This window comes from Vigna radiata, chromosome 7, assembly GCF_000741045.1.
Source record: "Vigna radiata var. radiata cultivar VC1973A chromosome 7, Vradiata_ver6, whole genome shotgun sequence".
NCBI lineage: Eukaryota > Viridiplantae > Streptophyta > Magnoliopsida > Fabales > Fabaceae > Vigna > Vigna radiata.
Window position 1 is genome coordinate 34,051,348 of NC_028357.1, and position 11,367 is coordinate 34,062,714.

Here is an 11,367-nt window from a genome sequence, read left to right on the forward strand (position 1 = left end):
ATCCATAGTGATTTGGCTAAGGGAGGATCCGATTGAGGATGAGTTCTCGCCGGTGGTGGTGAAGGATGATTGACTGGATGAGGGCATGGTTCAGCATACGATTACCGCTCTGATACCATGAAGAAATATATTTTGGGATAAAATCATCTCTTATTTTATTCAATGTATTGCACTATTTTATAATACATGGTTCTCCCTTAACTTTAGGAGTTGTTACAAATTAGAGCATATAATTAGGAAAAAACAATAACAGTAACAAATTTAATCTAATCACAACAAATTAGCAATCAACACTAAACACAACAAATTAGCAATTAACACTAAATGCGATAGCAATCAACATTAAATGAGAGATTTTCACAGTGAACCTTGATCTTTATTTTCCAACATTACTATTCATTTTTTTTAACAAAACCTTCTAAAATAGGTTCTCAAAATTTTAAACCCCTCCTTCTGAAATTATTAAAATTTTCTATCATAAATTTAAATTTTCATAACCTTAATTATATTTTCTATTCATTAAAATTATATAATAATGCTAAAATTTACTATTATTTATTAAAATAGATATTTTTCATGGATCTTACAGATCCGACTCTTCAAAAGAATTGTCTCCTTTATTCATCAAAACACCTAGAAACAGACTTCCGCTCATCAAGAACGATGATGGACAAAGGTAACAGATAACGGATGACAATGGAAAATATACTGTAGAGAATTGAAATTTCGAGAGTAGAACTAAGGTACTCAGTCATAGTTGTTGAAAGACAAAATTCTTAAGACAATCAACCGTCACTGGTCATCGGTTGACATCAACGATAATATAGAAGAAATTTAGACAACTTGCTCTGATACCATATTGAATATAGTAAAATTATGTATAAGATTAATCTTCTTTATTTTAAATATACACGTAAAATACTTTATTTATTATAGAAAAAATATAAACTAAGTTTAAAATACAAATAAGATATAATAATAAACTAATTAAATATAAAAATAAAAATAAGATAAAAATAATATATCTAATACCAATACAAACATGATACTCAAATAAAAATAATTAATTTTATACAATTAAATTGAAAAACAACGCAGTTATAATTAGAAATGATAGAAAAAAGGGAGGTCTGGAGGTGAGAAAGTATCCAGACATAGTGATTTCTGAAGTTGATAGGATACTAATAACTACAGACAAAATATCTAAAGCTACCTACAAATAACCAATTATTGAAAGCTACCTACAAATAACCAATTATTGAATCATGCTTCTCTGCCCATTTCATTCAGCATTGAGGTATATTGTTCTTTTCGCAACAATAGTTAACAAAAACGGAATATACCAAAACTCCTTGTAATTCGCTTGGACAAAACCTTTTTTCTAAATAGGCATTTCATATATTTCACTAAAGAGTCCTTAGTTTTGTTCACTTGAATGGTTTTGAAGAAAAGTAATTGAAAAGATTTGTGAAGAAAATCATGAAATTTACTTTTAAAATACAAAGAAAAAAATACAATAACGATATTTATTCTCAGTACTAACCTCAAATAAGAATAAAATTCTTACAAATTAATTTGTGTGTTAAATGAATGATCAAATGTAGAAAAAAAATCTCTCAACTAGGATCCATTTATATAAATATTAATCAAAAATCTTTTAAATCCAAAAAATATCAGATTTTGATTAATTACATTGAATAATTATAATTTTTCATAAATGATAACTTTTGATGAATAATTATAACTCGTCGTGAATCTAAAAATTATCTCTAATAGTCTTAAATTCCAACAACTATTATTGCAAGGTTATACAAATTCTGAATTGTTAATTTGCGAATAACTAGGGAACATTTTTCAACAAAGTATTGAGGTGGCAATGATAAGATTGGTTTTATATTAACTTGTGCGCCAATTATAATGGTGAAATTATCCTCGTTACACAATTTCTCTTTTATCAAATTCATGAGATCCGGTGCATACTAAATGCCAATACTCTGAGGTAATACACATGCAACCCATACAAATTGCTATCAATTAATCAAAAAAGATAGGAAAACACACATTCACACAAAAACGCACCATGATTTGCTGGCATGATGCATCGCGATAAAGACACGCACCACGCACGTCACAAAAGGTTCTATATATTAACAGCTGTCTGGTCCCAACATTTCGTCCACCATAATGGCTTACACGTTCCAATCACCACTCACTTCTCTGTACAGCAGCTCTCACCCTAAACCGAATTATCTATCTACTTAAAATTTATTAGACCCCAACAAGAATATGAACATTGTTTTATGGAGAAGCCATTGTCATGAGTCTTCAAAATGATGATCTGTTTCATCAAAGATCTCCTCCTACACAGAAATTTCAACAACAGTAAATCTCTCTACACGTGTACAAGTTATTTTGTCTACCATGTTTCATGAGAGAATAAAATTGTTCAGAATTATCATTAGTATTTTAATACCTGTAAAAGCTCTTCAATGACATCTTCCATTGTAATAATTCCAACAGCTTCTTCTTCTTCAGGGAGCTTAGGAAGGGGACTTCCATCTATTTCCAAAATATCTGAGTACATATTTTTTGACCATTTTCTGCTCCGAGAACCAACCCTATTTGACATGTTTGTATTTGGGAAGCTTTTCCACTTATGGAGTGGCACCTTGGATTTCAAAGGTTTCTCTTTGGGAGGCTTTTCACCATCAATATCCACCTTCACATCTCTCACCGAGTCTATTTCAGAGGCGTGAGGCACACAGCATTTATTAAGAAAGAAAAATTCAGTTTTAAAATTTTAAACTGTCTATAGCGTGATTTTACCGTTTGCATTATTTTGGGAGGATTGCTGCTTCGTCTTGTCACACCGTCTCACAACAACTGCCATGTGGCTATGGCCCTTCTGGAATTCATTCAAAATGTCATAAAGTGGCATACTTTCTGGAACCCTGTCAATATATGTAAGGTCACGACAATATAAAACCAACGTGTCTTCCTGCATTAAACTGGTAAAACAAAATAAGATTACCTTGGAATCCTGCGTATAGTTACACTCTTCACGGATGCTTCATCTTCCGGATGAACAGTCAATAAATTTTTCACCTAAAATTAAGCAGCGTACGTTCAGAAAACAGAATATGTATAGAATGGCCAAATTAAAGGATTGAGAACCTTTAAGCAAGCAATAGAAAAATGTATAGAGAATGAAAAAAGATTAAGAATGCAAAGGAATCATAATCTCATCATACAGAGTTTAGTGACAAAAAGCAAAGAAAGAAATCACACAAAAAAAAATCTCGCAGCAGCTGGAATTCATATTAACAGAGCAGGAGGCATCGTCCTCAACGAACATTAATCCTATTAAGGAGATACTCACCACCAATACCACATCTGAGTTATAACTAATAATGTCTAGTAAATCCCAATAAAAAGTCAATGAGATCGCTGATGTTTTGATCCCCCTGTATGTTTGTGTGTTACAGAATTGTCACCAGATGAACCTCAGGCATTTTGCTAAGTAGTCAGGCTTAAAAAGTGACACATATCCTCTCATTCATTACATCAAATTTAAGCAACACTTAAGCTAATAGTTTTCCACCCAAAGAAGTACCAAGCTTGTTTCATAACCAATGTGCAGCAAGCACTACAACAACCGATAGTTGGCTAACACAACCAACTCATGAATAACCCAAATATCACATGACCTTATGAATGCTACCTGTGACAGATAAATTAAGTGCTGAGCTTGTTTTTGTATTAAGTGAAATCATAAAAGTGTATTTTATTGCGCATCTCAAATCTAAAATACCCAAACTAAACATGTTTTTTATTCCTCTACCGGCATTCATTGTCACTGCCATTCATTTTGGACAATTGAACCAATAACGAATCATAAACAAAATGTAACTATACAAACAAATTAGATGCTCTGGGGATGCTACATAAGAAAATAGGCTAGATTCTCATTTCCAAGGTTACAACGTCAATTGCAAAATAATTCAGTTCTTATCAAGTAAATGCTGAATACCCAAATGATGGCATTGTGTTTCACATGGAGGCTGACCTTCAAGTTCCTCAGCAAAAGGTAAAATTCCAAAAAAAAAAGTGACTTTTGTAATAATCCTCAGTACGTGGTTGGTTAAAAAGTAATTCATCAAAATTCTAATGAATAAAACGATGTTCAACATTATGGTTTAAAGAAGAAAAAATAAAATACTTTACCAGTATAAGTCCTATAATGTTTGTAGGCTGCTCATAGAAGACTGGGACTCTGCTGTGCCCTTTCTCCAATATTTCATTCATCAGTTCCCTACTTAGTAATAGACATTTAATTATTTGAATAAAGTTTGGGCAAAATACAAAAGCTACCTTTAGTTCATAATTTGTAGAATACACCTTACCTATCAAGCTTCGAATTAATATCAACAGCAAATGTTTCAGCTATAGGAGTCATGGCATCACTAGCTGTCTTCTCGCTGAGTTCAAGTGCCCCAGCAATGATAGTTGTTTCATCATGCGTCAGTTCCCCACCTTTTCCAGCCTAATACAATTCAACCATGAACAGCATCAACAAACAGACAAAATGCATGGACGTTAAACTGCAGAATTCCAAATAACCGGAAGAGAAGTACATAACATAGCCCTTGCTGACAGTTCACAAGAATTACATAATTGATTGAAAAAGAAAGGCTAGAGAAGAGAAGCATACTTATGAAACACATAACTCAAGTTCGGCTCAACTACAGAGCATATTAAAATAAGAACATTAAAGAGGCCTACATTTTTCTGATACAGACCTCATTACCATGCAAATTTACAAGTGTCTTCAACTCAGCTCTACGGAACAAGGCCTCGTGTCTATGGCCCAGCAAATAATCCAACAACTGGAAAACCATATAAATGCACAAAAAGCCAATAAGGAAATGGAAATAAGGACAGAACAAATTAAATTTGCTGCATGTTTACTCAAATAGAATAACAATTCTGCAAATATTGTCACCTTACTAATTGGAAAGGCAACCGGAAAGCATACACATACAAGCACCCGGACAAAGGGAGCCACTGCTGCACCAATAGCCAAACCATACCGAGAACATACTGATTGGGGTATAATCTTCACAAGAGTAGACAAACATCAGAGCACTTCCACAGATTGAAAGTGAATATGTTCACATGAAATATTAGACAAAAAGTATCGACCACACATGCATCAATCCAAAGGGTTAGAACCACCAACAGCAGGACCCAATTAAGGTTATTGGTAAATGAACACTGGCAAGTAGATAGTCAGATTTACAAACTTAACTACTACTAATGGTAGAAATTAATTTAGTTATAGATGAATCATGATTTAAGTCAAATTTACTCTTCCATATTCAGTGTGTGATGCAAGATTGAAACTCAAATTGGATCTATTAGAATCATTTCGATTCCTAATCTACTATTTAAATTCAATGTTGCCTGAAATCTCCTTCTTAGTCCTTTATCACTATGTCAAAAGGAATCTACCTGTTATATCAAAGTGAAAAGGACGAGACATGCTTTTAGAGTATTTTTGTTACAAGTTTTGGTGGAATTAATTTTGAAAGAATGTTAAAAAGAATTGCTATTGAAAGAACATATTATGTTTGGGAAAAGTGAGTTTAAAAGTATTGTGGTATGAGTAGATAAAGCAAAGCCACCTTTAATAATAAACTTACTGAAATACATAACATGTAGTTACAGAACGTTCTTACCTCACCGAACAAAAGAATTAATGTCACCGAAATAAGGATAGCACCCCATGCAGTAACAAGACTATCGAGAAAAATAGGAAGTGCCTGAAAAAACAAGAATAACAACTTATAATATGAAATCCTTGTGACAAATATAAACACCAGTATGCGACTGCAGTTGTACCTCCATGGCTGCAGCATTGCAAATTAGCAGAGTACAAAGCAATAAATGTTGGTTTTTGACAACTGGTAATATCTTCGCTGTAATTACGAAAACCAAACGCCAATTCAAACAAGTAGATGATCATTCACCAACTGCACACTTTCCAAAAGAGAAAAAAAAAAAATCAAGCAATCACGTTCTTCCCGTTTCTACCATGCCAAAGTCTTAGTTAATGGAAACATTCAGCTAACGATTTCCTTTATCCTTGAAATCTAGATAACCTGCCTTATGATTTTATTATAGGGATATATTTAGTCCTTTTTTTACAAGGACTTCAGGATTTATTAAAAAAAAGAAAAGAAAAAATAAATTCCTTCCAAATTAAAGTTAACTTATATGTAAGTTAAATAAAAAATAAAATGGTATGGTTCTTTTAGGAAGACAGCAGTCTCGAATAAGAACCGGAACCAGAGAAGTAGGGAATCCAGTAAGAAGAAGGGAATCCGAACACAAGAGAATGGATGTGAGAGAGTTGGAAATTTCTGATTGAATTCATTAACTGCCAAAAGCAACTGTACAAATGTTTATATACAAAAGACTATTACCAGAGGACTAATTCTGTTAAGAAACAGAATTAACTATTCTTTACAAAATACTGTAACATAAAAATGTAGAGAAATCATACAAAGAGATTCCTATAAACTAATCTTAACTTACTTATCTCACTTTTAATATATTTTTTTTTCTGCTGAAATTCCTTGTAAAGAAATTTACCAAATCGGACCTCAGTCAAAAACTCCCAAATTAGGTTTTGAAAAACGGTCACCGAGGTTTCAGCTGCAATTTTGACAATTTCTGCAACTAGAACGCAACGGTAATAGTAGCATCTGTACGCAGTTTCTACAGTATCAAGAACCGCGAAGGAAACCACGATAAGTTTTTAAAACCACGCTCCCAAATATCTCTGGAACGGGATTCTAATCAACAACTGCACTTAATTTCTTTACTTTCTGGTTTACAATTGCAGCTCATGCCCCAAATGAACCATTACAGGGAGTTAGTTACTTAGACAGATAGTTTTCAATCGTAAACAAATTTATCACAAGAAAAAAAACAACGGAAGCAACTTTTTCTGGTTTTTTTTTATTACAGTTAAAACAATAATAGAGAGTTTCCGAAAACAAAATCTGATGCAAATTTCCTTCTGTGCGATTCCTGGAACAAACTTACAGGCTCAGTGCACATGTTATTGAGCTCGAAAAACACGAGTGCGATGATTTGAGAATTAGGAAAGAAGAGAGAGAGAAGAAGAAATTAGTTTGCAATATGATACATACCAGCGTGCTTACGATCTTGAGGAGTACCAGACTTAGCGAGGACCTCCAGATCAACAAGGCTGAGCGACATGAGGCCCAACGTGAGGCCCGACATGAGGCCCGCGAACAGCACCAGCAGCACGATCACGAGTATGTGAACGAAGAACTGCGATGTGCAGCATGTGTACTCCACCGCCATTCACCCCCCCTCTCTCTCTCTTAGACTCGTTGGTTGAGTATTAGCAGCAGTTAGAGAAAGCACGTTATCCACCAGAGCTCCACCGTCTCCATTGCTTCGGTAGATGAAAAACGAAAAGCACGTGCCCCTGTGGTGTGAATTTAAGCGAGGAGAGTAATAGAGTGAATTTATGATAATATTTTTTTTTTGTTTATTTGAGTAAATTTGGAAGTAAAGAAGGGTGAATTTTGAAGTAAATTTTTTAATTTGTCATATAAACTAAATTTTACACCAATTCTCACAAATTTTATTTTAAAATTTATTCTCATTTACCTCCAAATTCACTCAAATAAACAACAAAAAAAATTATCTTCAAATCCACTAAATTACTTTCTCATAATCACCTCCAATCACCCCACTAAACACACCTTAAAGATGAACAAACGGTGGATTTACTTTTTTGTTTAATTAAACGTTTAAGGCTTCAAAAATACTTAAATTAAAATACTTAATTTAAAGGATTTATTATTATTATTATTATATAACTAAAACTTATTTAATCAATTCAATATTTAATACTATTTATTTATCATTCTTCTAATTTGAGAAGGCAAAAAAGTTGTGCAAACAGAGAGAATAGATTAGAAAGAGAAGTTGGGACGGACCATTAAGTGGGAATGACAGTTGAGTTATAGTTCGTCCAAAAAAACCATGACACCATCCCAAATCTTCAGGCTGATAATATATATATATATATATATATATATATATATATATATATATATATATATATATATATATATATATATATATTCTTTTTTTTTTTTTAATTTTACTACTCTATTAAAAACTTGTTTCATTATTATAATGAAGCCTCTCTTTTTCAATATATTTTTTTAAAAGTAAATACAATTATGAATTTTGATCAAAGAATTAAAAGTGGTTTTTTTCCTCATTTTACGAATTTTGATGTGTTTTCTCCTAATTTATAATATAAATATTTTAAAATTAGAATTTTTAAGATATTAGTTGGCAAATTTTATTTACTCATTTCAGATTCAATCATTATTATGAGGTAACTTCTCTAAGATACTTTCCCCTTACTTGTTGATAAATTTAGAACTTTTGTATTTTGTCTAATATTTTTAAGTTTTGTCTGGTATTTTTCGGCAAGTTTGATACTTTTTGACCTTACTATTTCTATTTATCAACAAAATGGTACTTACTATTCTTAATAAATTTAGAACTTTTGACCTTACTATTCTTACTATTTATCAAACTCATCGACTTTGCTTCATAATTTTTCTATCGAAAATGATATTTCTCAAAAGACACACATGTTTTTACTTTATTAACCTTTTCTATTTATAAATTCGTATTACAACATTTGTTTGTGCATTTCATATTCAACTTACCATTTTTTCAAATTTTATAGAATTATAACATGTAAAAAACAGTGAAAATAATTTTTTATTATTAATTTTTTTTAAAGTAATGTTATTTCTTCTTATTTTATATTTTTAGGATCAAATATTTTTTATTTTCTAAATTTTTAGAATTTTGTTTAACTTTAAAACGAACATTTTATTGATTTTAGTCGTTGAAATTTTTTCATAAATATTTTCGGTTTTGTTATTAGATATCGGTAGTGATGGTATGAAAACTACGTTGACCATGAGTTTGAATTTATAAATTTTAAATAAATTATGCTTTTAATCTTTTATCCTTTTAAGTTCACTTTTAATCTCTGGATTTTGATTTAAGTTAATCAATCATTCTCTTACCGGTTTTAGTTTCTGATTTTTTTTATCATATTTAAGTTCATAATGTTTGTATATAACTGTTTTTAGCTCATTCTATAATAAAAATAATTAAACGAAATATTATAATCATACGACTTGACATCTAAACTGCAAATTCTAATTATATGATTAAATATTGTTAATAAAAAATATTTATTTACACTTTCAAGCCGTTATAACTTTCATAGCAATATAAAAGTACCAAAAATAAATAATCGTTTCAATCTCTCTTTCTTACCATAATTTTTGGATTTTGTTAACATAACCCAACAGAATAAATGAGACCACTATATTTAAATATTTTAAAATATAAATTGTAACATTCCAATAAATATAGATTTATAACTATTTCCTCCAATGAATCTTCAACTTCTTCTGTTCGCATTCATAGAATGATCATTGTAGTAAAGAGAACGACCGAAAGGACAATGAAAGACAGACAGGAAATAAGGGTAAACTTATGTAATTTAATTAATTTCATCAAACATATCACTTAACAGAAAAGTTAATAAGTAAAACAAACATATTCATTCATAGAATCGTAATACAAGTATTTCAGGTACAAACTTATAATAATATAATTCCCAATCATTCCAAACTGACTGTCCGGACTGTATGAATCATGTAGCTACGGTCGTTCTTCCACCCGTGGAAAGGTAAACCGAAACACCACGCTGATACCAAAGGCTAGAAAACCGCAAGCCGTCACACGGGGTTAGCCCTTCATCTCTCATTGTAGTTGGAAAACCGTAAACTACACATGAGTTTAGTCCGTTAGCTGGAACACCAAGCTCACACGACCAGGCCTCCTGCTATTCCCACCACATGCGCCACCATTCTCTACTTGAGACTCGGTAACCATTGGAGTGTCAGGATAAACGTCCACTACAAAGCTGACCATATTCATACTTTACCAATTCCATAACCATTCACTGAGACATTCCTCCTTGGAATTCTCTTCCATACCAACTTGAAATATACAATCAACATACTTCCTCATCCAAGATACATTTCAGTAAAGTTAACCGATATCATAAAACAATCATCATAATCAAAAGCACCGAATAGAAAGAATTATCATTTCCTAAGAACAAAACCGACGGAAATACTAGTTCCCTATAGATGAACAGAAACAAATAGAAGAGATTACAAAAGACCGAACGGGAGAATACTAACTATAATTGAATATGACAGAAGGGTCAAGTAACCCGATAGATCCAGTTGGAGCCAAATACTTAAATACATAACATACTAATTATTCCTTAGGCCGAGCAATTTAAGCTTAGGTCGACCACTTTGGAGTTTTGGCCGAGCACTTAGAGCTAAGGCCGAACACTCTATACAGGATGACGTTCTCTTCAAAAGACCGAGCTTTAGTACAGACCAAACGCTCTTCAAGAGATCGAGTGTCAGTACAAGACCGAACACTCATTTAAAGAAGTATTATTAATAATATGCCTAGCACTCTTTCCATACACGATAAAACCAACAATGAAACTAACTTAACTTATTTTGAATATCTTGACTAACTAACTCATAAGAAAATCAATATAACCTTACTGAACTAAACGCTCAACATTAACCAATAGAAGATCGATCGGTCATCAGCTGAAATCTCCAACGGAAGATTATTCAGTCAAGACTATACGTACTAAAGGAAAACCAAACGATCCTAAATGACCCTCGGTCACAATTATAGACTTCTGTAGAATTTAGCAGAGTTAAGAATGACCCTATTTCTACCCAGTTCTTGATAACTTACCAAACATTAATTCATTCAAACAAACATGCAATATCATCATATCAACCAATTCATCAAACACCATCATTCAAACATGCACCATCCAAAACAACGAATCATAATTAAATTACAAGCTTCCCTTACCTTATGACCGGACAGATGCTCACTCAACAATAGGATGTGTTTCCCTCAACACCAACCTTTTCTAGAATACCTATAACCCACCAAACAGGAAAGAAATACCAAAACATGATCAAGATTTGTGGAGATGAAACTGATGAACGCATGCAACAGAACTTTGGTTTGCATGTGCCCGAAAACAGGCTTCTCATGAAGAAAATGAACTTACCAACATTGAACGATGATTTGATCGGTGCAAACGAAAGCCTTTGACACCAGGAAATCTTAGAAATGATCTGTTTGGTGATTGGAAGTAAAAGGAAAGAGAAT

General features: G+C 32.2%; 1 protein-coding gene across 2 annotated transcripts; it reads right to left on the reverse strand.

Moving 5' to 3' along the window:
• Positions 1-2,003: 2,003 nt before the first annotated feature.
• Positions 2,004-7,527, reverse strand: LOC106768844 (DUF21 domain-containing protein At2g14520). 2 transcript variants are annotated; one of them, XM_014654202.2, is made up of 11 exons: positions 7,218-7,523; positions 5,902-5,978; positions 5,739-5,822; positions 5,003-5,116; positions 4,800-4,886; positions 4,404-4,543; positions 4,225-4,312; positions 3,032-3,105; positions 2,827-2,951; positions 2,474-2,739; positions 2,004-2,360 (listed from the first exon to the last, which is right to left on the reverse strand). In XM_014654202.2, exons 1-11 carry the CDS (start codon positions 7,393-7,395, stop codon positions 2,316-2,318), a joined length of 1,278 nt encoding a protein of 425 aa, XP_014509688.1. In that variant the 5' UTR covers positions 7,396-7,523; the 3' UTR covers positions 2,004-2,315. The 2 variants fall into 2 exon arrangements, with proteins under 2 accessions (XP_014509688.1, XP_014509689.1); XM_014654203.2 differs by lacking the exon at positions 2,004-2,360 and having other exon boundaries at positions 2,579-2,719; positions 7,218-7,527.
• Between the last annotated feature and the right edge of the window lie 3,840 nt (positions 7,528-11,367).